The sequence below is a fragment of the Phacochoerus africanus genome, chromosome 6 (assembly GCF_016906955.1).
Source record: "Phacochoerus africanus isolate WHEZ1 chromosome 6, ROS_Pafr_v1, whole genome shotgun sequence".
In the NCBI taxonomy this organism is placed as follows: domain Eukaryota; kingdom Metazoa; phylum Chordata; class Mammalia; order Artiodactyla; family Suidae; genus Phacochoerus; species Phacochoerus africanus.
The window spans coordinates 101,963,284-101,988,989 of record NC_062549.1 but is presented as its reverse complement, the minus strand read 5'-3'; the positions used below and the strand labels follow the sequence as shown (position 1 = coordinate 101,988,989).

The 25,706-nt window shown below is 47.4% G+C and overlaps 1 protein-coding gene across 2 annotated transcripts; it reads left to right on the top strand.

Annotated features, from left to right (window-relative positions):
- The first annotated feature begins 11,519 nt into the window (after window positions 1-11,519).
- HSD3B2 (hydroxy-delta-5-steroid dehydrogenase, 3 beta- and steroid delta-isomerase 2) lies at window positions 11,520-20,045 on the top strand. 2 transcript variants are annotated; one of them, XM_047784881.1, is made up of 4 exons: window positions 11,520-11,656; window positions 11,794-12,029; window positions 15,389-15,553; window positions 18,811-20,045. In XM_047784881.1, the coding sequence occupies exons 2-4, from the start codon at window positions 11,885-11,887 to the stop codon at window positions 19,620-19,622; spliced, it is 1,122 nt and encodes a 373-aa protein (XP_047640837.1). In that variant the 5' UTR covers window positions 11,520-11,656; window positions 11,794-11,884; the 3' UTR covers window positions 19,623-20,045. The 2 variants fall into 2 exon arrangements, with proteins under 2 accessions (XP_047640837.1, XP_047640836.1); XM_047784880.1 differs by having other exon boundaries at window positions 15,311-15,553.
- Window positions 20,046-25,706: the final 5,661 nt, after the last annotated feature.

The window sequence follows — 25,706 nt, the reverse complement described above, 5'->3', positions numbered from 1 at the left end:
AGTCTTTCCCTCTGGGACATTTCAACAACTGAACAGAACACTGTGCAAAAAACACAGAAAAACAACAACAGCAAAAAGAGGAGTTCCCACTGTGGCTCAGTGGTAACAAACCCAACTGGTATCCATGAGGACCCCGCAGTATCCATGAGGATGCAGGTGTGATTCCTGGCCTCGCTCAGTGGGTTGAGGATCTGATATTGCTGTGGCTGTGGTGTAGGCCAGCAGCTGCAGCTCTACTTCAATCCCTAGCCTGGAAACTTCCATATGCCTCAGGTGCAGCTTTAAAAAGACCAAAACAAACAAAACTAAACAGAACACTGTGTATCTAAAGGATAAATACTATGTTCTGATAAAGAGGATCAGCTTTGGAGTTACCCCAGGGTCCAGGTGTCTAGACTCACATCCTGACTCCACTGTCCTCAGCATGTTTGGCAAGACTCAAAACATCTTTTGATTCCTCCACTAAATAATAATACTAATCTTCTTGGATTCTCACTGAAAATTAAACCATATGAGGGACTTCTGATGCCTGGTGAAGGATCTAAGAAGCTGAGAAATTGCCAGTCCATCCTAACAATTTGAACAAACAAACAAAAAAAATCAACAACTCTTCTAGATTCTTCGGAAAAGTGAGGTCACAGGGCATACCACTGCCCCCAAAGTTGGAAAGACTGGCTTATGTGGAGAATCACAATTTATCTGAGCACAAATCTATGAGCAAAAACTCTATGAAAACCAGCATTAGCATTGGTAAACCTGAATTATAACTGACAAATTGCAGGAGGCTCAGTATTGACAAGTCTGAGAGTTAAAAACTCCAGGGCGACCCAGTCACAGGACGCCCCCCCCCCCCATACTTTTGTTTTACTTACAGAAATTGCTCAGTTCTCACAGTGAATATTGGAGAAGAATCCCCCAGGGCTTCCAGCGGGGGGAGGGGAGAGTAACCATTTTGAGGTACGCCAATGCCTTCTGTTCTAAAAGGGCCACTCTCCAGCCCTAAAAAAAAAGGGACAAGGGACAAAGGCAACCAATAGAAAGGAGTAACAAATACAGTAGATATGTATCATCTACATCTAAATATATATATATAGAGAGAGAGAGCTTGACATGGCTAGTTTTACACAGAACAGGCAAATAGGATTGGACTTACAGTTTTCCTCAAGCAATAGGATTATTGCAACTGAGTTTTTTGGGTTAAACAGATGTTAGAGTCACTTGAAATAGTGCAGTCCACTACGGGCTTCTTACTGTTTAATGTATTTCTCTTAGAGGACTGTGAATTGGGGGGAGCTAAGAGCAGTTGGATGGAGCTTGAAAATTTGAGAGCTTTGCTTCATCAAGTGTTAGTTTAAAGAAGGCTTTTCTGAGTTTAAAAAATGCTTTTTCTCCTCAGAAATTTGTTATTATTTCAAAGAGGGCTTCATTTAAAATCTATTCTTTTAAGAGAAGTGTTATCTCCATTTTACTGCAAGTAAAAATAAAAGCTTCATAATTTGTAAAAAAAAAAAAACAAAAAAAACTACTCTTTTAAATGAAAACCTGCTCTCTTCAAACACATACATACACAAAACCTACCCTGAGAGCAACAATTGGTTTAATTTTTGGACTTCTAGAACAATCAACAATTCCATTTCCATCTGTTGCTAGTGCCAAATGGAACTTGTATTCAAAGGTTTCTGTAAGAGCAGTAACTATATGCATGCATAGACATCAATAACTCGGAGTAAAAATTGCCTAAAAGAAGCTTACTACTTTCTTAAATAGGTTCTGTTTAAAAAAAGACCATCCTTCTCTCTCAAGAGCCGGATAGTCAAATTTTAGGCTCTGGGGACCCTACGGTCTGTTGAATCTACTCAGGTGTGTTGTTGTAGCATGAAAGCAGCCAGAGACAAAACAAAAACAAGTGAGTGTGGCTGTGTCCCAATAAGAGTTTACTTATAAAAGCAAGTGGTGGAGTTCCCGTCGTGGCTCAGGGGTTAACGAATCCGACTAAGAACCATGAGGTTGCCGGTTTGATCACTGACCTGGCTCGGTGGGTTAAGGATCCGGCATTGCCGTGAGCTGTGGTGTAGGTCGCAGACGAGGCTCAGATCCCACGTTGTTGTGGCTCTGGTGTAGGCCGGTGGCTGCAGCTCCAATTAGACCCCTAGCCTGGGAAACTCCATGTGCCTCGGGAGCAGCCCAAGAAATGGCAAAAAGACAAAAAAAAAAAAAACCCAAAAAACAAAAAGCAAAAACAAGTGGTGAATTGGACTCAGCGTGCAGATTGTGGTTTGCCAATCCCATTCAGATCAATAAGTAAACGGGAGTTCCTGTCATGGCTCAGCAGAAACAATTCTGACTAGAATCCCTGAGGACACAGGTTTGTTTCCTGGCCCCTCTCAGTGGATGCCAAGCATAAAACATAACTCACCAAACGTTGGTTCTCATACTCTTTCTCCTCCTGCCTACCCTCTAATAGGAGACAACCCCCACCAGCCCTCCTTATTATCATTTACTCAGAGTTTAATTTACATGGGCTTCGTGATGAGCTATTGGTATTAGAAAGGTTAATGCATTCTTTCAAGAACATGTGCATTTCGTGGGACTGTTTATAGGAAACTTTGGAGGGATCAAACCTATTCATTGATTCATTGAAAGGGCTGCTCAGTTAGGCTAGATGAGGCTACAGTTTAGCAGACTTAACCTTTTAAATCAGTGGACTCATGGGGAGTGGGTGAGCCTTTATCCCTGCACTTTGGACCTGCTGGCTGTCAACACTCCTCCCACACTCTACCATCTGCAAGCTCCAGGAGGCGGAGTGCACACATCAAAAACTGTCCACCTGGAGTTCCCGTCATGGTGCAGTGGTTAACGAATCTGACTAGGAACCATGAGGTTGCGGGTTCGGTCCCTGCCCTTGCTCAGTGGGTTAACTATCAGGCGTTGCCGTGAGCTGTGGTGTAGGTTGCAGACGTGGCTCAGATCCCGCGTTGCTGTGGCTCTGGCATAGGCCAGTGGCTACAGCTCCGATTGGACCCCTAGCCTGGGAATCTCCATATGCCGCAGGAGTGGCCCTAGAAAAGGCAAAAAGACAACAAACAAACAAACAAAAACTGTCCATCTGCTGCCTCTTCCAAAATCAACTGAGCACAGCATGGAACGCGAGGTGGGAGCCTGAACTAGCAAGTTCTACTTAGAGCTAATGACCACAGACTTCCAGGGGTATCACACACCAGCCAGTGGTTATGCTCAGATGGACCATGATGTGTGTGCCTGGCATGTGGTCTGGAAGCCTGCAGTGTTCCCTTTTATTTCTCATGAGCCCATTGTCTTCTCACCATTTCCACATGCTACTATAGAGTGAGCTACCATCTTTTGTCTTAGACTTTCAAGAGCCTTTTGTGATGGGTTTTTCTGAGTCTTTTTACCTCACACTAATCTGTTCTCCACGCAGCAGCCAGAGCTAACTTTTAAACATGCAATTCTCATCATGCCCACTGCATGACTTAAATTTCTCTTTTTGACTTCACACTACTCTTAGGAGAAAGCTAAAATCGTTATCACAACTGCCTCTGAAGACTATGCATGCTCTGGCCCCAGCTCACCTTGGCAACCTCATCTAAATCCACCCTCTCCGAAGTTCTTGTGTTTCAGTCACACTTGTGTTGTGTAATTCCTTGAACTAACCCTCCATACTGGCTCCCTTCACACATTCTATTGTCCTATTGAGCATCAGTTTATAGTTTTGAGTTCTTAATCTTTTTTTTTAACCTTTTGATTCCATTCACTCATTTATCCAACCCCACCTGCCACCTCTGTCAAGCACCAATCTGTCTATGAGCTCGTTTTTTTTTTTATTCTGCATATAAGAGAGATCATACAGTATTTGTCTTTCTCTGTCTGACATTTCATTTAGCATTAATTCCCTCAAGATCCATCCATGTAGTTCTAAATGGCATGATTCCATTCTTTTTTATGGCTAAATAATATTCCATTGTATACATATACTACAATTTCTTTACCCATTCATCTGTTGATAGACATTTAGATTGTTTCCATACCTTGGTTATTGTAAATAACACTGCAGTTAAAGTAGGGATGCATATATCTTTTCAAGTTAGTATTTTCATTTTCTTTGAATAAATACTCAAAAATGGAATTGGGGGAGTGTCCGTCGTGGCTCAGTGGTTAACGAATCCAACTAGGAATGATGAGGTTGCGGGTTCGATCCCTGGCCTTGCTCAGTGGGTTAAGGATCCGGCATTGCTGTGAGCTGTGATGTAGGTTGCAGATGTGGCTTGGATCCCACGTTGCTATGGCTCTGGTGTAGGCTATCAGCTACAGCTCCGATTGGACCCCTAGCCTGGGAACCTCCATATGCTGTGGGTGCGGCCCTAGAAAAGGCAAAAAAGACACACACTCACAAAAACAACAACAACAACAACAAAAACCAATAAAGTTTTGGAGTTCCCGTTGTAGCGCAGTGGTTAACGAATCCGCTTAGGAACCATGAGGTTTCAGGTTCGATCCCTGCCCTTGCTCAGTGGGTTAACAATCCAGCGTTGCCAAGAGCTGTGGTGTATGTCGAAGACGAGGCTCGGATCCTGAGTTGCTGTGGCTCTGGTGTAGGCTGGCAGCTACAGCTCTGATTGGACCCCTAGCCTGGGAACCTCCATATGCCACGGGAGCAGCCCAAGAAATGGCAGAAAGACAAAAAAAAAAAAAAAAGGAATTGATTAATCATATAGTAGTTGTATTTTTAATTTTTTGTGGAAAACTCTGTACTGTTTTCCACAGTACCAATTTTCATTCTCACCAACAATGCGCAAGGGAGGGTTCCCCTGTGCTCCACATCCTTGCCAACACTTATTGTTTCTTATAATATAGATATTAACACAACTATATCAGTAATTCCTTTAAACAGCAGTGGTCTAAATATACCAATTGAAGAACAGAGACTGTCAGAATGGATCAAAAAATAAGACTCAACTAAATATTATCTATAAGAAACCCACTTTAAATATAAAGACACATATAGATTAAAAGTAAAGGGATGGAGGAGCTCCTGCTGTGGTGCAATGAGATCGGCAGCATCTTGAGAGTGCTGGGACTTGGGTTCAATCCCTGGCCTGGCACAGTGAGTTGGGGATCCAGTGCTGCTACAGCTGCGGCTCAGTTCATGGCTGTGGCTCGGATCTGATCCTTGGCCCGGGAACTCCATATGCATTGGGGCACCCAAAAATGAAAATCAAAGAAAAAAAAAAAGCCAATATACCAACCATAACAACAAACTCTTAGCCCCACAACTTTAACATCGTTTTGCTAAATCTGCCTGGCACAATTTCTCGAACCAGGTTTGTTTTTTTTTTTTTTTGATTTTTGGTTTTTGTTTGTTTGTAGTCACTGTATTCACATTTCTTCTGCTCCTCAACACACTCCAGTTGTCTTCGATGAAATTGTCCATGGGAAATCACTCTTACAGAGTTACTTATGAATTCCATGTGGCCAAAACCAATGGTCAGTTCTTTTCTTCATTGCATTTGATGCCTCAGCAACGTCCAGCACAGCTGACCGCACTTTCCTCCTCTAAATACCTCCTCCCTCACGTGACTTTCATGACGCCATACTGGCCCCCATCCCTTGCCTGCCTCTCATCACTCCTGCTCAGTCTTCTGAGCTCATTTTCCTTTGTTGACCCTCTAAGTGTTATGTTTGTCCTGATTTTCCATTCTAAGGCTTTTCCTTTTATCCATGACTCTTCTTTCCCTATAGTGTTTCACCTAATCCTGTGGCTTAAAAAATTATCATATGCCTCCTCTTCCCAAATTTGTCTCTCTAGGGCTGCGGCACAAGAAATATACCTGTCCTGAAGTGACCCAGGAGCTTAACAAGGCATCTAAGTAGCAGGATTCCCTTTTCCCAGCATGAGGGGCTGTACCCTGCATTGCTCCTGTTGGAACTGGTGGCTTTCTCCCCCAGGGAGAGGGAAACACTTCCCATGAGCCCCTTGGAGTCCTGGTGCTGGCAAGTGACTTTCCTGTACGACTCTTACAGTAGCTGACATTCCAAATCCAAACTGCCTGGCACCAACAGCATGTGTGTTCCTCTACTGTGGAAAGCTGCTTCCTTGTGCTAACATGATACAAAAAAAAAAAAAAAAAGAGGAAGAAAAAAGAAAATAGAATAAAGAAAACTAGTGCCCCTACAGTGGAAGGCAGATGCACACTGGGCCCAGCAGCTTCCTGACCATTTATGCATCAGTGCCTCAAGGATAGAAGGATGGGAAATCATGCCTTCTGTTCCTTTGCCAACCCCTGGCCTTTGTGAGTTTTCCTAATACAGCGTATTATTCAACCCATGCTGTGTCATACTGGGGAGTGTTTCCCAAGTTCTGATGCCGGCAGGTGGTGACCCCAGTGGGCTCCACCTTACATACACGTGCCCTGACCTTCCCTGAAAATGCAGACAATCCAGTTGTCCCAGTGCCATTTGTTTAAAGACTACACTTTTCCCCATTGATTTTACTCTGTCATCTTTGTCAAAATAAACTGACCATCTGAATTTAGACCATTAATTCACACCACATGCAAAAATTCCCACAAAATGGATCATAGAACTAAACATAAAAGATAAAACTATACACTTCTTAGAAGAAAACACAGGCTAAAATCCTCCTGACCTTAGGTTAGACAAAGACATGAGTGGTAAAAGAAAAAAAGTTGAAAAATGGTACTGCATCGAAAATAAAAATATTTGTTCTTCAGAAGACATTATTGGAAGTTCCCCTGTGGCGCAGCAGGTTACGGATCTGGCATTGCCAAAGCTGTGGTGCAGGTCGAAATGGTGGCATGGATTTGATCCCTGGCCCAGGAACTTCCACATGCCACAGCTGTGGCCAAAAAAAAAATAAATAAAAGATATTATTAATAAGTTACAAAATAGAAAAAATATTTTCAAATAACATATTCATTAAAGTACTTACATCTAGAATATAAAATACACCTCAACAACAAGAAGATAAATAACTTAAAAATAGGCAAAGGGGAGTTCCCGTCGTGGCGCAGTGGTTAATGAATCCGACTAGGAACCATGAGGTTGCGGGTTCGGTCCCTGCCCTTGCCCAGTGGGTTAAGGATCCGGCATTGCCGTGAGCTGTGGTGTAGGTTGCAGACGCGGCTCGGATCCCGCGTTGCTGTGGCTCTGGCGTAGGCCGGTGGCTACAGCTCCGATTCAACCCCTAGCCTGGGAACTTCCATATGCCGCGGGAGCAGCCCAAGAAATAGCAACAACAACAACATCAACAAAGACAAAAGACAAAAATAAATAAATAAATAAATAAATAAATAAATAAATAAATAAATAAATAAATAGATAGATAGATAGATAAATAGATAAATAAATAAATAAATAATAGGCAAAGGATTCCCATGGATATTTCAGCTAAAACGTATAGGGATGTTTAGTAAGCATATGAAAAGATGCTCTGTATCCTGTCATTAGAGAAATGCAAGTCAAAACCATGATGAGACACCACGTCTTACCCACTAGGGTGGCTATAATAAAAAAGATAGACAGTGTCAACTGGAGAATATGAAGAAAGAATGATGTGGAAAAACTGACACTTTTCACTCATTGCTGGTAGGAAATGCAGCCACTTTGGAAAACGGTTTGGCAGCTTCTTAAGTTAAAGACGTATCACCCAACAATTTCAATCCTAGCTGTCTACCTAAGAGAAGTGAAAACATATGTCTGCACAAACACTTGTATGTGAATATTCATAACAGCTTTATCGGTAATAGAGCAAAAAGGGGAAGTATTCCAACTCTTGCCTGGTTCACTATGTCAGGCAAAGGTGTAAGATGCACTTTGGTGGCCTCAGTTAGGGTTCTGTGGGTCTCGGCAAGACCAAGGGTCTTTAGTTGGTGCAGAAATCTTCAGAAAACAGGATGCTACAACTTAGTGACTAGGGTCAACCTTTCCTTATCAAGTGTGCTTGAGGCTCTGGGCATCAGGTTCCAAGTGGGAAGAGAGTGTCTACAACACGGGGAGAGGGAGAGATCTGGAGTAGAGGGTCAAGCACACTCTTTGGAAAGCATTACTCCCGACAGCTGGAGGAACCTTGAAAAATTCCTTTCAAATGCATGTGGCGTTTCGCCAAGATGGACCATTTGTGCTGGACCACGAAACAAGTTTCATTAAATATCGAAGAATCTAAAATTCTACTGAGCATATGCTCTGACCACAATACTATTAAATGAGAAATCAATAGCTAGAAGATCTAGAAAATCCCCAGTTTGAGAACTTAAACAACATGCTTCTGAATAACTCATGTGTTAAAGAAGAAATCACAGGTAAGTTAGAAAAGATTTCTACTTAAATATCACCAAAATCCAATACATCAGAACTGCTGGATGCAGCTCATACAGTGCTTAGAAAGAAATTTGCAGCCTTAAGTGAAAATACACAGTCAAAAAGAAGAAATCAATATCTAATCTTTGACCACTTGAAAAAGAAGAGTAAATTAAAACCAAAATAAATAAAAGCAAGTAAATAATTAAAAGAAGTTGATGAAATAGAAAACAGACAGACGGTAACAATTTTTCTGTATTCAGGGTACTTAATTTTAGATGGATTCTGATTATTTATTTACTTATTTATTTTATTTTTTAGGGGAACACCCACAGTACATGAAGTTTCCAGGCTTGGGATTGAATCCGAGTTACAGCTGCCAGCCTATGCCACAGCCACAGCAGCAGGGGATTCAAGGCATGTCTTCGACCTACACCACAGTTCATGGAAATGCTGAATCCTTAACCCACTGAGCGAGGCCAGGGATCGAACTCCCGTCCTCATGGATACGAGTCAGGCTCATTACCACTGAGCCGCAACAGGAACTTCCTGGCTTCTATATTTAAATATATATCCAGAATCATAAAGACTTCAGAGGAAAAATTAGGAGAGCATCTATCCACTAAAAATCAGACTGTAATTGTTTCTGGGGTAGATTGGAAGGGTGATTGACTGGAGAGAGGCAGGAAAGAATTTTCTACAGTGAAGGAAATGTTCTAGAAGATCTTTTGGGGGGGTTACATTGGTGACTGTAACTAATTGTCAAGGCTGACTGAACTAACGCTGAAGATGGACATTTTATGCATGTAAATTATACCTCAATTTTTTGACAGCATCTGGAGAATTTTCTGGTGGTGGCATCCAGGCATCTCTGGGACACAGGCTTCCAAACATCGACAGCATCTTCAGGAATCCACTGAGAGTGGTCTCGCAACTACAATGCGGGGTGAGTGCAAACATCTGTAATAAAAGCCACTGTCGTCTCCAACTACAGATCCCTACTGTGGGGGACAGAGGGAATGGAAAGTGCCCATCGAATTGAGAGGACATCTTGAGAACGCAAAATGAACAGGCAGATCCTATTGTCAGTGGATCCGTTTATTTGAGTGTAACTCACAGGGTAAGATTTGATGGACAATGATGCAGAAGCATTCACAGCTGCACTGCGGAGGGGCTATTGGAACAATTTTATAATTAACATCGAGTATGAGGAGAGGTGTTTGGAAACGGGACATGCATTCCTAAGATAATATTTGTGAAGGGGTAAGCTGGTCGCGTGAGTTCTGAGAATACATCGGCACAGGCTTTCATCATCGTGTGGGGACTCACAGAGCGTAGAGTCCACAGGTCCTAATGATGATGAAGCAGTATCTCTTAACTGCAGAGCCCTTGAGGACAGAGACGTCATTCACAGCATAGTTCAGTCCTGGGCAGAGTCGGTGACAGGATGGGAGAAACTGCATGAGCCAAGACAGTGTCAGTTCTGCTCTCAGCCATACACCTCCTCTCGCCATACAGGTCCTAGAACCAGGCGGTTATCACTACATCAGGGATGGCCTCCCTTCCCTAGTGCTCTTCCTCCAAAACCCAGAGACTCTCCAGGGAGAAAGCCACATGGAGGTTCCAGATATACTGGGCAGAAAAGAAAGTCACCTTCCACAGAACTTACCAATCGTGTTGTCACAAAACAACAAAGGAAATTTTCCTACGAGAGCAAAACAAACGGCCTCACAAAAATATTCTTGCCGTAAAGAGTTCAGCACCTCGGTTCTATTTTATTTTACCCTTTTTCCTTTACTGCCAATCTGTGGTCCACGTAAAAAAGTGTCCTTCACCGTGCTCCAGCTCACTCTTTGTTTCTTCCTTTTTTCTTTTTTTTTTTTTTTTCTCTTTTTAGGGCTGTGCCCGCGGCATATGGAGACTACCAGGTTAGGGGTCAAATAGGAGCTGTAGGCCCTGGCCTACACCACAGCAACACCAGATCCAAGCCATGTCTGCAACCTACACCACAGCTCACTGAGCAAGTTCCAACCCGCGAACTCATGGATACTAGTCACATTTCTTTCCTCCAAGCCACGATGGGAACTCCCAGCTCGCTTCTTAACCACTCTCTGACTCTGTGTAAACTGCATCTTGCACCTGGCATTCCTTTCTACTTTCAGTCCCTTGTGGGATTCTTCCTCTTCAGAGGTTGCAGGCTGATAAGCCCTGAGAGAACCAGAAACGGTTGCCCAGCTGCTCAAGGCCGGCTGTGACTATTTGGAAGCTTTACAAAGGAAGAAGAATTGCAAGGCTGACACAACTTTGATCTAATCATCTACCACAGACCACAAGCCCTAGGATCTCTTCCCGTGACCAAGGCAAGGGGACACAGTCCTTGAAGCACTAGCCTTCTGTGTTCCCCTCTGCCTGGCAATTAAAGCAACTTTTTCTGTTTTCTCCAACTGTCTCTCCACATTTCTGTTTCTGTTTGGCATCAGTGTACAGAGGCACCTGAGACTTTGGCCGCAATCAGAGCTGCCGCCCCTGCAAATTTCTAAACTTTGCAAGACAGCAACAATGTTTCAAATGACACTCTAAGAGAGCCCACAATGGGCGACAGTGCATTTTCCCCCAGATGTATTTATTGCATAAAGCCACAAGTCACAGGGTGCTGGGAGTTTTCTCCTGATCTAGTTTGCTTATTTATTTATTTATTTATTTATTTATTTATTTATTTATTTATTTATTTATTTTTGTCTTTTTAGGCCACCTTTGGCCCATGGAGGTTCCCAGGCTAGGGACTGAATCAGAGCTGTAGTTGCTGGCCCACGCCACAGCCACAGCCACAGCCACACAGGATGTAAGTCACGTCTGCGACCTGCACCACAGCTCAGAACAACGCCTGATCCTTAACCCACTGGGCGAGACCAGAGATCGAACCCAAGTCCTCATGGATACTAGTCGGATTCGTTAACCTCTGTGCCATGACAGGGACTCCTCCTGATCTAGTTTAAATTTACACATTGGGGAGCCCAGACAGCCGGCACTGACTGCCAGGTGTCCTGGTGAGGATAAAACCAAAAATCTTTCTCCTGCTGTGGCTGGAAGCCTGCGGTCTCTTCCTGTGCCTTGGAGGAATGGCACAGATACAAGTTAAACATTGCCACTCACTTTTTAGACAGGAAGTAAGGAGGCGTGAGCTATGAGTGTGGAGTAAGAGTTCAAGGAGAAGTGGGCTGAGTCAGAGGCAGGGGCACATAAAGCTCCATCCATTCCTGCCCTTGGGCCATCAGGAGACCAGAACCCAGGCTCTCTCTTCTGACTTGCAACAATCTTACAGGTTAGAGCTTTTTTCATTTGCTTTCAGCTACTCCTGGGAGGGGGCACATGGGATTTTTGCAAAAATGGAGTGGAAGGAACAAAATGAGTTTCCACTGAGCAAGTAATCACCTGACCTCTCTTTTGGGCCCTTTCCAGGGCCACCCTCTCCAGGTTCGCCGGCTCATCCAGTCTGCTCCCCGGTGTTTTCTGGTTCCTGGCAAGTATTTCTCAGTGCCCAGGTTTAGCAATGGCTGGATGGAGCTGCCTTGTGACAGGAGGAGGAGGGTTTCTGGGTCAGAGGATCGTCCACTTGTTGGTGGAGGAGAAGGATCTGCAGGAGATCCGGGTACTAGACAAAGTCTTCAAACCAGAAGTTCGGGAGGAATTTTCTAGTAAGTGAACTCTAGTTATGGGTGTGTAGCTCCATTTTAAACCCTGCATTGGTGTGGGGAGGGGGTTCTTGTCTAGCAGTTTCAGGAAAACTGTAATCCAATCAAGGCTAATCCTACATCTTTGCAAAGGCAGTCGCAGATGGGGTAATAGAAAGACACCGAGCTGGGTGTCTGGAGATGAGTCCGGTCCTGACCAAGAACTAGAGAGGGAGCCGCAGCCCGACCACTTCTGCTTCTAGGCGTCTTTTCTTTTCATCTGGAAAATCACATATCAGTTTTCTCTTTTGTCAACAAGTCTTTAACGTTCTGAAGATTTTTTGACTTGTCACTTGCTTTGCACCATCTGCAAAGGGCGAGCAAGTGCCATTAACCCCTGGGTCCCTGCCCCTCTTGATTGTCCCTACAGACTAATGGGTCTCTTTGTGTGTGTGTGTGTGTGTGTGTGTGTGTGTGAGAGAGAGAGAGAGAGAGAGAGAGAGAGAGAGAGAGAGGAAGGGAGGGAGGAAGAGAGGGAGTAGGAGAGAGAGGGGAGTGGAACGGAGGCCTGGGCATGCAGCGAGGGAGCCTGAAACAGAATGAGAGGCAGCAGACAACAGACACACCTCCTGTGGACAAGTGCCGTGCTGGATGCAGAGGCTTCTGGAAGGAAAATAATAGAGAATGCTCATGGAGTTCTTTCTGTGCCAGGCAGTGGGCTAGGTGTTTTTTCGTTTGTCCCCTCATTTGCCCCTCATCACAGCCCTCTGGGATGGGTAAGAGTATCCTCCCGTTTTAAAGATGAGAATACAGGCACAGGGGAGTACAGCCCACGCAGGCTGCTGCAACGAAAAGAAAAGCAGTCTAGGTAGCTTATGACAAGAAATTCATTTCTCACAGTTCTAGAGTCTAGAAGTCCAAAATCAAGGCAGGATCACCTTTCTTGCATTGCCTCAGATGGTGGAAGAGGCTAGGGATCCCTGGGGTGTTTTTTTTTTTTTTTTTCTTCCCACACCTGCAGCATATACAAGTTGAATCTGAACTGCAGCTGTGACCTGTGCCACAGCTGTGACCTATAACCCACCGTGCTGGGCAGGGGATCGAACCTGTTCCACAGCAAAGACAATGCAGGATCCCTAACCCGCTGTGCCACAGTGGGAACTCCTCTCTGGGTTCTTTTATAAGAACACTAATGCCATTCATGTGGGCTCTACCCTCGTGACCTAATCACCTCCCCAAGGCCTCCAGCTCCTACGCCATCACACCGGCATTAGGATTTCAAAGAAGTGGATTTGAGGTGACACAAACACACAGACATAGCTGGGGTTAATGAACTAGTCAAGGTCCTGCATCTGGAGAAGAGCAAAGCTGGATTTGAACCCACCCAGGCAGTCTGGCTGCAGTGTCTGTGCTCTTAAGCACTAGGTTGCCTGAAGGCTTCTCTCCATGCCTCCTTCCAACCCCGCTCACATCACGTAAGCAACTGTATACTCAGTCCATGCAGAACACTTGCCACATCCACAGAGCCTTGGAGGAGGGAGATATGGCTCCACAGGGGAGGCACCCACAGCGCCCTCTGCTGGTGTCTCTGCATCTCTGCAGACTAATGGGTAAGCAATTTCCTCCCTTGGCTCTGGGCTCTGCAGTTAGCGTGGAGAGAGAGGCATAGGAAGGGAGGGGGAGGGCAGAGGTGGGAACATAATCAGAAAATTCTTCTCTCAGGCTGACTCCTCTGCCTTTTCCGCACTTCCTGGCCTTTTCAGAGTGAAAGAAAGAGACTGGGGCTGAGCTAATTTTGGCAGAGGCTTAGATGGTTCTTCCAAGTTGCAACCCAGGAAGGACGTTCTCCAGCCCCGAATATTTCACTGTGGATTTCTCTCCACTGTTCTCTGGCCTCCACTGCCAATTTCACTTATACTGCTGTATCCTTACTCTGCCTCCGAAAAGTGCCAGCCCTAGGGCGTGGGTGATGGGAAAGGGAGCAAGGCTCCAAGGCAGGGGGACAGCCTGGAGTCTCTGTTAGAAGGGCGTCTTAGACTGCCCCTTACCCTCTCTGAGCCTCAATCTCCTCACCTCCAAGGTGGAAATCAGAATCCCCCTCTCACGAGAGAGCTATGAAAGGAAAACTAAAAGTTGTGTGCAAAGCCAAAAGCCCCAAATAAGCGCAGGGTATTTATCCAAATGGTAGGAGTGTGGCATTTATTTCCCTGGCTGATTGGAGGTGATAACATTACTGGTGGTGTTACTCCCAGTGGGCTTCAGAGACCCTGATGTTGTATCCACGGCCAGTGGCAAGACGGCCAGATTGCCAGTCCCTCGGTGGCTGGCTCCTTTCCAGCACTGACACCTGCTTTTGATGGTCTCTAATAAGAGTCCTTTCAAGTCCATCCATCATTCGGGCCCATCCTAAATTCCTGTTAGTAAGCGCCAGCATCCTCCTGATCACCCCAGGGGAATATACGGAGGGCTGTCTTTGACTCTCCCTCTCAGCCCGGCTCAAGTAAGAACAGGACCTGCCAAGGTAAGGTCTGAAAGTCGAACCTCGCGTTCCTCTGCTCTCCTGGGCTCCTAATGCTGGATCCCTGGTTGCATCCTCCTCGTGTGAAAGGTTATGTAGACAGTGTGAACAACCCCTCCATCTCCTTGCTTTCTCTTATATCCCCTGCTTCCATCTCCTTGAGAACAGCACGGCTAGGGTTAACTTCCTACGCCACAGCTCTGCTGCCTTCCTCCTTTAATTCCACACCCGTTCACGATTCCTCATTCCCTACAGCATCACATTCAAATCCGCTCCTTGATGCACTTTATAAACGTCCCATGAGTCTCTATCAGTTTTGTGTTTCAGGCCCTTTTGGGGGGGAGGGGCCTGCACCCGCGGGCATGTGGAGGTTCCCAAGCTAAGGGTTGAATTGGAGCTGCAGCTGCCGGCCTACAACACAGCCACAGCGACGCCAGATCCGAGCTATGTCTGCGACCTACATCACAGCTCACAGTAACACGGGATCCTTAACCCACCGAGTGAGGCCAAGGACGGAACCTGTGTTCTCATGGTTACTAGTTGGGTTCATTACTGCTGAACCACAAGGGGAGCTCCCCAGGCACTCTTGACTCCTCAGGGCTCAAACTCTTTTTTGGCATCAGATGGGATGGAAAGAGATATTTTGCTCTTTCCCAGTAAATGCCACACATTCTGATCCCAACAAATGCCACACATTCTGATTTCTGTGCCTTTGTTTACTTGTTCCTTCCGTGGAATATACCTCCCTCCCTGCCAACCTCCCCCCCCCATCCACCTGTCTTTGAAGACCTGGGTCAAAGGCCACCTTTATCAGGAAACGTCAAGACCCAGAAGCCTTGCAGTGACCTGAGTCCTGTTCACGCAGAGCTCCAGAGCAAGATCAAGCTGACCATGCTGGAGGGGGACATCCTGGATGAGCAGTGCCTGAAGGGAGCCTGCCAGGGGACCTCCGTGGTCATCCACACCGCCTCTATCATCGACGTGGTCAACGCCGTTGGGCGAGAGACCATCATGAAGGTCAATGTGAAAGGTACAGGATCCTGGGGGAGCGGGAGGGAGGGGCGCGTGAGGACCGGAAGCCAGGCTAAGGAAGGAGGAGGAGCCTGGGGAACACCTGCTGGGTGGGTGCCAAGGGTTTTTGCTTGTCACCACCAACAGAGAAGTCAAATTTTGGACTTGCCTTTCCAGCCATCAGCCTCAGTTTTTCAGGTGAGGAAACTAGGGCTGAGAAAGGTTAAGTGTCTTGTCCAAATGGGGGAGAATGAAATGGCTGGGATTGAAAACCCCCCCCCCCCCCCGGGTGGCTCCAAAGGCCATGGAAGCTCTTTCTTTTGCTGCTGTCAAGTGCACTTTTAGTCAAGTGCTGACTAAATGCCAACCTCAAACTCTTGCTCTCCGCCTGCCTCCTGCCTCCCTGGGGCTGGAACGAGACCTTACCAGTGCTTCCTTGGTCATCACGTTAACCTTCTGCGTGGCTCTAAGGTGGTGGCCACACCACCTCCCAGAATGAAAAGCTTTATGACATGAGGTGCCCCCGAGTCATTTGGGAACAACAGGCCTCAGCTCTGGGCTGGTCTCCTTCGGGCCAGACTTCCTGCACAGGATCTCCAAGGGTTAAGAGATTGCCTAGCCCCCGCCCACTCACCTTCCAGAGGGACCCCCTCACCCAGAACACTAGCAAAACTTGTTCCCGGTGGTCTGGCAGGACAGAATTATCCAGCATGGATCTTCCCATAATACTGTCTTAATAAGAATAGTTTCCCCATTATGCACATGACCGCCTCCTCAGCTCACTACCAGGTCTATCACTGAAGCGTGGGTCCTAGCCCGGTACCCAAGGACACCCTCCTTAGGTCCCTATCACCTGGATGCTTGGTGGCTCTTCCTGAATCGTGGCTTTCCAACTTCCTTTGAATCTAGATGCCTTCGCTCAAGGGATTAGCTTAAATCCCTTATTAGCCTGCTCTGTAGTATTATCCCTCTGACCCCTGGAGGCCAATCCCTCTAGGACCACAGCACCCCAACCCCCTAGCCCATCTGCCTTCCATGCCCTGCCCACCAGAGTTAGTCTTTGCACAGACGCCCCTTCCCAAAGCAATTCGCTGTTTTTGCATCTCTGGCCTAAAGTAGCACAGTCTCAAAAGAAACCCTTTCTCTATTCGGCTTAGCCCCCCAACCCCCAAGATCCCCCCCCTCCTCACCACTGCCAGGAGGGTGCAGAGATTAACCAGTTTGTGGTTTTCGGTCCCTCTCTCATCATTTCTACTCTCCTCAGCTCCCAGCACCTGAGCCTTTGAAATCCCTGAGATGTGTTAGAGGTCTCTGTTGAGTAAAACTAGTGTCAGTGTCAGGTTTAGAAAAGACCTGGCAGAGATGGTCATTGCTCCCTCTGCAGGTGAATTAGCTCTGAATTCTCTCTGCTTCTACATTTAGTTTTTTTAAAAAAATGAAGGCGTGTCTCCTGAAAATCAAATTGCACAAAACACTTACAAAGCATGTTTTCAAAATACCACCCACAAAAAATGATGCCTTACCCAGGAAAATCCTTTCTTCGATAAGGAAGGCGCTCTGGATTATCTTCAAGAAGTAAAATTCTACTCCGCTTTACGAGTCTACAAAATCCCACCCATTGCAGATTTTACCAGCAGAGGGCGCACTCTTCCTGTTCTTCGCCAGGCTCAACATACAAGGCCCCAGTGCAGGGCTCCACAATTACAGATAAAAGATTTTTTATCGCCTCTGCTTTTCATATCCGGGTAAACGGAGTCACAGCCAGATTTAGGAAGTGCCTTTGTAGAGAAAACACCAGGAACAGAGTCTGGATCTCCAGCTTCTCCCCAGAACCCACAATCACTGTTCACTGACTCAAAAAAATTCCTTGTGACAAGTTTTTATAGATCTTCAAAGAAATGAGAAAAATACAAACACTTCAGTGTATATTAAGAATATATATATATATATAACCACGGAGTTCCCGTTATGGCTCAGTGGGTTAAGAACCTGACAAAGTATCTGCGAAGATGTGGGTTTGATCCCTGGCCTCCCTCGGCGGGTTAAGGATCTGGCTGTGGCAAGCTGTGGCATAGGTCACAGATGCGGCTTGGATCCCCTGTTGCTGTGGCTGTGGCATAGACCAGCAGCTGCAGCTCTGATTCGACTCCTAGCCTGGGACCTTCCACATGCTGCAGGTGTGGCCGTCGAAAGGAAAAACAAAGTATAGGGGATCTATGTACAACTCTCTGTGCATGTGAGTGTATGTGATGTGAGTCCTTCAACTGTCCTCTTTTGCCTGAGGACTAGCGCTTTCCATATTCTAAGAGTATGGTCTCCTCACTTTTTTTTGTCTTTTCTTTTTTTGCTATTTCTTGGGCCACTCCCGTGGCATATGGAGGTTCCCAGGCTAGGGGCTGAATCGGAGCTGTAGCCACTGGCCTGCACCAGAGCCACAGCAATGCTGGATCCGAGCTGCGTCTGCGACCTACACCACAGCTCACGGCAACGCCGGATCCTCAACCCACTGAGCAAGGGCAGGGACCGAACCCACAACCTCATGGTTCCTAGTCAGATTCGTTAACCACTGTGCCACGAAGGGAACTCCCCTCCTCACTTTTTAAGCCTGTCTTTGGGAGTTCCCACTGTGGCTCAGCAGTAACAAACATGACTAGTATCCATGAGAATGCGGGTTTGATCCCTGGCCTTGCTCAGTGGGTTAAGTATCTGGCGCTGTCATGAGCTGTGGTGTAGGTCGGGGATGCGTTGCTGTGGCTCAGCTGTATCTCCAGTTTGACTCCTAGCCTGAGAACTTCCATATGCCAGGGGGTGTGGCCCTAAAAAGACAAAAAAAGAAAAAGAGAGAGAGACAGGAAGGAAGAAAGGAAGGGTGGGAGAAAAAGAAAGGGACCTAAAAAGACAACAAACAAACAAATAGCCTGTCTTTAATGAGGTAGTAGAGAGGATAAATGATAATTTTAAAATCTCCTTACTCTGCCAAATATAAAGTGGCCCCTTGTCCTTTTCCAAAATTGAAGGCACAGGCACAGATCCATGACCTCCAAAAGCTTAGAAATGCTCACCCTCCAGAACCCAAGTCTTGGTCTCTTTTCATTTGTGCTTTTTTCCCTCTGGCTACGGCACGGTCAGATCTCAGCCAGAGACATACAAGATACACTCCTGAGGTGCAAGACCCACCTGGCCGGCGGGGCGGGGCGGGGGGTGCAGACACGGTCTCTGGCCTGGCCGGCTCCAGGCTCTTTCCTGACAGTGACGGTGTGTGCTGTCCGTGGGCAGGTACCCAGCTCCTTCTGGAGGCCTGTGTCCAGGCCAGCGTGCCGGTCTTCATCTACACCAGCAGCATAGAGGTGGCTGGACCCAACTCCTACAGGGAGGTCATCCAGAACGCCTGCGAAGAAGACCGTCTCGAGACGGCCTGGTCCGCGCCGTACCCCTTCAGCAAAAAGCTGGCTGAGAAGGCTGTGCTGGAGGCTGACGGCTGGGCTCTTCAGAACGGTGGTACCCTGCACACGTGTGCCCTGAGGCCCATGTATATCTACGGGGAGGGGAGCCCATTCACCTTTGCCCACATGAACAAGGCCCTGGAGAACAATGGCGTCCTGACACACAACTCCAGGTTCTCCAGAGTCAACCCCGTCTACGTCGGCAACGTGGCCTGGGCCCACATTCTGGCCTTGAGGGCCCTTCGGGACCCCAGAAAGGCCCCCAGCGTCCAGGGACAGTTCTACTACATCGCAGACGACACACCTCCCCAGAGCTACGACGACCTCAATTACATGTTGGGCAAGGAATGGGGCTTCTGCCTTGATTCCAGAAGGAGCCTTCCGCCCTCTCTGAGGTACTGGCTGGCCTTCCTACTGGAAATAGTGAGCTTCCTGCTGAGTCCAATTTACAAGTATCAGCCCCCCTTCAATCGCCACCTCGTGACCCTGTGCAACAGCGTGTTCACCGTCTCCTACAAGAAGGCGCAGCGAGATCTGGGCTACGAGCCGCTCTTCACCTGGGAGGAAGCCAAGCAGAAAACCAAGGCATGGGTTGGCTCCCTGGTGAAGCAGCACAAGGAGGCGCTGAAAACCAAGACTCACTGACCTGGGCTGACGACCACGTGGATGTGGGTGTGAGGGGAGCTCTGTCGAGCTGTTCCCCCCCACCCCCCCCCCCACCGCCACTGGCTTCATACAGAAAGTAGCACAGGCACGAAGCCAAGTCCTCCAGCCTCGCTTTCCGAGGTGGTCACCTTCTTGTCTGCTTCTCACCACCGGAACCCTCCCCTGTCACTGGCCCAGAAGATGCTGTCTGCCCTCCCTGCCCTTCTGGGGAAGGACAAGGGGACTGGGCACGACCGCTGGCACCCAAGTCTCAGTTGCTGATTCTGAGCCTTTGGGGGCTTCTTTGAACTTTGAGTTTTGCCTCTTCATTCCCTTTCCTTTGTTAAATGCAAAAGCCTTTCTTTTAAAAGTATGTATCCCTTCACGCAGCTCCATGAAAATAATAAACGTTTTAATGACTCATCTGGAGGAAGTGGTGGTGTCTGGGCATACAGGGGACTTTTCCTTTCCCTCCATTTCTAGGTCTCACCATCTCCTGTTTAGAAAAATTGCACAGAACAGGGTGGGCGGCAGTGTCTGGAAGGGGAGCCAGGATCAACCAAGCACCCACTCTGTTTCAGGCCTGTGCTAGGTGACTGATGTGTTTGCTTTAATCCTCACCGGAAGCCCACGAGGTAGGGGTGACTGTTCCCTCTTATGAATAAGGAAACTTGTTCTCAGCCACAGTAACTGGGAAGAGACCAGGATGCTTAACCCAGATAGAGTGGCTTGAAAGCCCTTATCTTTCCACTGCACATGTAGCCTGAGCGGCCCCCAAGTTTACAGCAAAATGGGGAGGGGATGGTGGGTGGGTTTGTGGGGGTGCAGTGGACTTGGGGGACTGATCCTCAGGAGAGCCCAGCTCCCTTGGGTCACCTACTTCCTGCCTGGTCCTGTGCAGGAGACTCCCTAGGACCCAAGAGAACCCTTTGGGGAGGGAATCTGGCAGGTTTTCATGCCCTTGTCAGCTGGGCAGGGGAGGAAGGAACAGAGACGCAGTCAGACGTCACCACCAATGCCGGTGTCCGTGACGTCCCTGGAACACACATGGATGTATGTGCGTTGGTGGCAATTCATTTTTTTTTTTTTTTGAGAAAGGCCTGTATTGCTATAAATTTCCCTCTGAGCACGGCTTTCGCAGCATCCCATAGATTTTGAGAGGTTGTGTCTTCATTATCATTTGTTTCAAGGTTGTTTTTAATTTCCTTCTTGATGTCCTCATTGACCCATTGGTTTTTTAGTAGCATGTTGTTTAGTCTCCATGTAGTAGGTTTTTTCTCTTTCCTTTTCCCATGGTTGGTTTCTAATTTCATGGCATTGTGGTCAGAGAAGATACTTGAGATAATTTCTATGCTCCTAAATTTATTGAGATTCGCTTTGTGTCCCAATATGTGGTCGATTCTTAACAATGTTCCATGAGCATTTGAGAAGAATGTGTATTCTGCTTTTTTTGGATGTAGTGTCCTGAAGATATCAATTAAGTCTAACTTTTCTATTGTTTCCTTTAGTATCTCTGTTGCTTTATTGGTTTTCTGTCTAGAGGATCTGTCCATTGATGTGAGGGGGGTATTAAGGTCTCCTACTATGATTGTGTTCTCATCAATATCTCCCTTTATGTCTGTTAATATTTGTTGTATGTATCTGGGTGCTCCTATACTTGGGACATATATGTTGACGATAGTAACATCCTCTCCTTGGATGGATCCCTTCATCATTAAGTAGTGTCCTTCTTTGTCTTTCTTTATGTCTTTTATTTTAAAGTCTATTTTGTCTGATATGAGCGTTGCGACTCCTGCTTTTCTGTCATGTCTATTGGCGTGAAATATTTTTCCATTGGTGGCAATTCATAATCCAGTTATATTTCAACTCACATGGTGAAGCCACACCTCGGGGTCCTAGGAAAGTGAAGGGAGCAGACGCGAATCCCCATGAAAGTTTATCTCCTCTGCAGCCCTAAGAGCAGACCTCCTCCTTCCTTCCGCATCTCCCCTCCACTGCAGGCTCTCTTCCCTTCCTCCTCTGCCTCCTGAGCCCCGGTCCCCTCCCTCCATCTTCCCTTCATCACTGGCCTCCTCAATCCCCCGAGGAAGGGAGGCCCAATCAAGACCGTGTTTGGGGACTTAAATGATGACACACGTACTAATTGAGCACAGGACCAACAGTCAAAAGAAATCCTATCAGGCCAACGAGGACAGTGAGACCTGGAGCAGATGAGGAGGTGGCTGTGGGGGTCAGAGTGCGGGGAGGTGGGAGCCATCTCCCTTTAGACCACAGTGTCACCTGCCTTTGTGAACTGCAGCCACAACAAGAGTCACACCCCACTTCAAGTTGGCCCTTTTCTTATTCAGGGAATTGGTGCATTATAAATCCGGTTGAACTGGATGACCACAGAGGAGACTGTTTCAGCATTCGTTCGTTCTTTTATTTGTTTGGTTGTACCCGCAGCATGTGGATGTCGCCAGGCCAGGGATGAACCTGTCCCACAGCAGCGACCCAAGCCACTGCAGTGACAGTGCTGGATCCTTAACTGCTGCGCCACAAGGGAACTCCTCAGCATTCATTCCTAAGGAGAAAGAAAAAAATAAATAAAGAAAGAACGGAGGAACAAGTTTCCACCACCTTCAAAACCCCAAGGGACAGAGCGTCAGCACCCCAGGGATCAGGGAGGACCGGCCCCAAGGGGTAGGACAAAGCACAGGAGCCAGCCTCTGCCTAGCCTGCTAAGGTGTGTTTATGCCAATGGGGACGGAAGGGAGGGAGGAAAGGAGGGGGTGGAGTCTGGGACAGGGGGGTGGAGTCTCAGCCACCTTTTTAACCTAATGAAATCCCACACCTGTAAACCCACCAGGGCAGTTCTCACAGGGAAGGAAAGTGGCAGTGTCGCCAAAGGGGCAAGCGAGGATTGGTGCGAGTGGAGAAAGAAGAGAGGGACTCTGACCCTCTACTGAATAAGCATAAAGACCTGGGAATGTTTTGGTCCATGAAACCTCGTCCTAACTGACCCTGAGAGCAGAATAAAGCTCGGGGGAATCCAAGCTCCTGCGCAGGAGCCCGAGGTGCACTGCAGGGAAGCACAGCAAGGGGGCAGCAGATGTTTGGAGGGAAAGAGGAAGCCGCCCCTTTAAGGATCTGAACCCTCCCTGCCCGGTCCTCCCGCACCACCGGGTGACTGCAGGGAGTGCAGGTGAGTGAAAGCGCAGGTGTTGCTCAGCCACCCGGTTAAGTGCCGTGTATGTTGAGTCCGGGGAAGTGAATGGGAAAAACCTCAAGGAGCAGGGGTGGGACTTGGGTTGGAGAGTGAGGTGGTCCAGGCAGAAGGCGGAGGCTGAGCAGTGGAACGGAGGACTGCTCGAAGTGTGGAGCTGGACCACGGCAGGGGCAGGAGCAAGTCCGGGAGAGGAGGCCGGCCTGCCCGAGGAAAAAGGTTTGCCCGGGGGAAATGGGGTAGCTTAGGCTGCAGGCCGAGGCTATGGGCTTGACCAGGCAGGCCTCACAGAGCCGAGGTGGGACTGGCAGTTGAAGAACGGGAATAATAGCTGCCTAAAGTGGGGGAGGGCGGGGAGACCAGAAAGGCCGGGCCAGACCCACTGTGGTAGAAATCTCAGGGCAACTACAAAATTCTCCATTACTTTATTAACACGTGGACAGAGAACAATGACAAAACCAACTTCACAATTTCTCCCAAGGAAAACCCAAATATCCAAGAAAAAGTCCAAGCTGAGAGAAGGGGCAGGGCAGCTCTAGGACTGGGACAGGCCTCTTGGCAGGCCTGGATGCTTCTAGGCAGCCTGGCTCACCCCAAAATGGATGAAGCAATTTAAATCTGTATCACGCTTCCTGTGAATATTCTTGCTTTTCTCTTTGGGAATCTCAGTGTGTTTAATTACAAGGTAGCGACATGGATCCTGGTGGGGTGTTCTGTAATAGGTGATACATACACTTATTCTCCTGTTACAGTCTAAATGGAATCTGAATTTCAAAATACATCTAGCCCCCAAGGGTTTTGGATAAAAGACTGTGGACCTCTAGCAGCAGAATTATGGACCAGGTATTGCTCTAAACACTTTGCATAGTGTGCTCAATCAACCTTCAAAAAGTAGGTACTCTTATTATCCTAGTCTGTCACGTGAGGAAATAGAGCACAGAGAGGTCAATAACTTGCTCAAGGTCATCCAGCTAGTAAGCAGTTCCATTCCAGTAATAAAAATGCTTTTTGGCTTCAAAGATTTTACATGAAGATGGCAAATTCACATGCCTGCAGGAGCCAGACACCATATATAAGTTAGGCAGGCTAGAGCTAAGAGGCCTTAGGGAGCGGTGGGGAGTGTGGCATGCTGGATAGCATACACCTCACCTCGGGGAGGCAGCAGCTGCAGAGCCCCTGCTGATTTATGTGGGGATATACACCAAGTTACCAGGTCTTCTGACTCTTCGAGGGAAACAAAACTTCCCTCGAAGTTTTTTTTTTTTTTTGGTCTTTTTAGGGCCACACCCATGGCATATGGAGATTCCCAGGCTAGGGGTAGAATTGGAACTGTAGCTGCTGGCCTACACCACAGCCACAGCAACATGGGATCTGAGCCACATCTTCGACCTACACCACAGCTCACGGCAATGCCAGATCCTTAAGCCACTGAGCGAGGCCTGGGATTGAACCCACAACCTCACGGTTCCTTGGATTCGTTTCCGCTGTGCCATAATGGGAGCCTATTCATTCTTGATAATGGGTTCTGCATGTACATATTATACTCTGTGCTTTACTGTATGTTTGATGTTGGTTGTAATTTTTAATAATTTTAATTTTTAAAGAAGAGTTCAAACTAACAAAACATATCTGTGGACTGTACTGACACCGAAGACTTCCATTTTTCCGTCTCTGCTCCCAATCTAGTGGGAGCAATAAAATATGAGGCATGGTGGGAGTTCCTGTTGTGGCTCAGCAGGTTAAGAACCCAACATAGTGTCCATGAGGATAAGGGTTTGATCCCTGAACCTTACTCTGTGAGTTAGGGATCCAGCGTTGCTGCAAGCTGCAGTGTAGGCCTAGGTTGCTGATGCAGCTCAGATCAGGCATTGCCATGGCTGTGGCATAGGCTGGTAGCTGCAGCTCCAATTCAACCCCTAGCCCAGGAACTTCCATATACCACATGCACGGCCAGTAAAGTGCGTCTGGAGGGTCCCGTCTGGGTAAGGGACTCAGTAGAGCCCTTGCCTTGGAGCAGGTACTGAAGATGAGTAGGACTTCGACAGGCAGAAATGCGAGGGAATGTATTCCAGGCAGAGGCAGTGGAATCAGGAAAGAAAGAGGTGGGGAAAGGGTGTCATTTTCAGGCAACTATGCAGTCAGAGTGGACAGACCAGAGAGCACAGGTAGAGGATAGAGCAGAAGACATACCTGGAGAGACACGATGGGAAAAAACCAGGGTCACCTTGGGTCACCTCTAGGAGACACTCTGCCTTCTTTCTTCTTTCCCCTTCCAAGACCACCTGACATTTAACGGCTTTGCATGCATCCTGCCTCACCTTCTCTGGAAGCTGAGACTCCTTAAGAGCAAGGAGCTTGTCTCCATGCATACCCCGCCATCAGCAAATATTGACAGTCATACGAAAGAACTTGGAGATAATTCGATGTGCCATGGGAAACCACTGAAGATTCTTGTTCAGCTGTCCCTGAAAGATTACTTTGGCAACAACATGTAGGCTGGATTGGAAGAGATTAAGATGCTACTTCAAAAGTCTGGGCAAGAACGAAAGGCTTGACTTATGTAGCATTAACAAAGGGGACACGGGGGTGGCTGAGGCCAGCCTGGGGCAGAGTGGACGCCACTTTAGGCAACACCTGAGTGCGACCACAGCACCCCATGCACCCACTGTATACCCACTTTCCGAAGCCAGAAATTTGGATGTCTTTCCCCACGATCCCTCCAGCCTATCATTTAGCCTGTCAGTTTCACCTGATGTGTCCCCTCCCTCCCTGGTAACATACCTGCTTCGGGCCCTTAGCACCTCTCGCCCTGCTTCTCTGCCCCAGCGAGTTGCCCAGGAAATTCCTTCTCAGTAGTGTCGCCAGAGTTGTCCACCCAA

Excerpts from the sequence above, each read along its gene's own strand:
- HSD3B2 (XM_047784880.1), top strand. The coding sequence starts at position 11,885 with ATGGCTGGATGGAGCTGCCTTGTGACAGGAGGAGGAGGGTTTCTGGGT. Across the intron at positions 12,030-15,310 it reads AGTTCGGGAGGAATTTTCTA|ACCTGGGTCAAAGGCCACCT; the intron begins GTAAGTGAACTC and ends CTGTCTTTGAAG. Across the intron at positions 15,554-18,810 it reads CATGAAGGTCAATGTGAAAG|GTACCCAGCTCCTTCTGGAG; the intron begins GTACAGGATCCT and ends GTCCGTGGGCAG.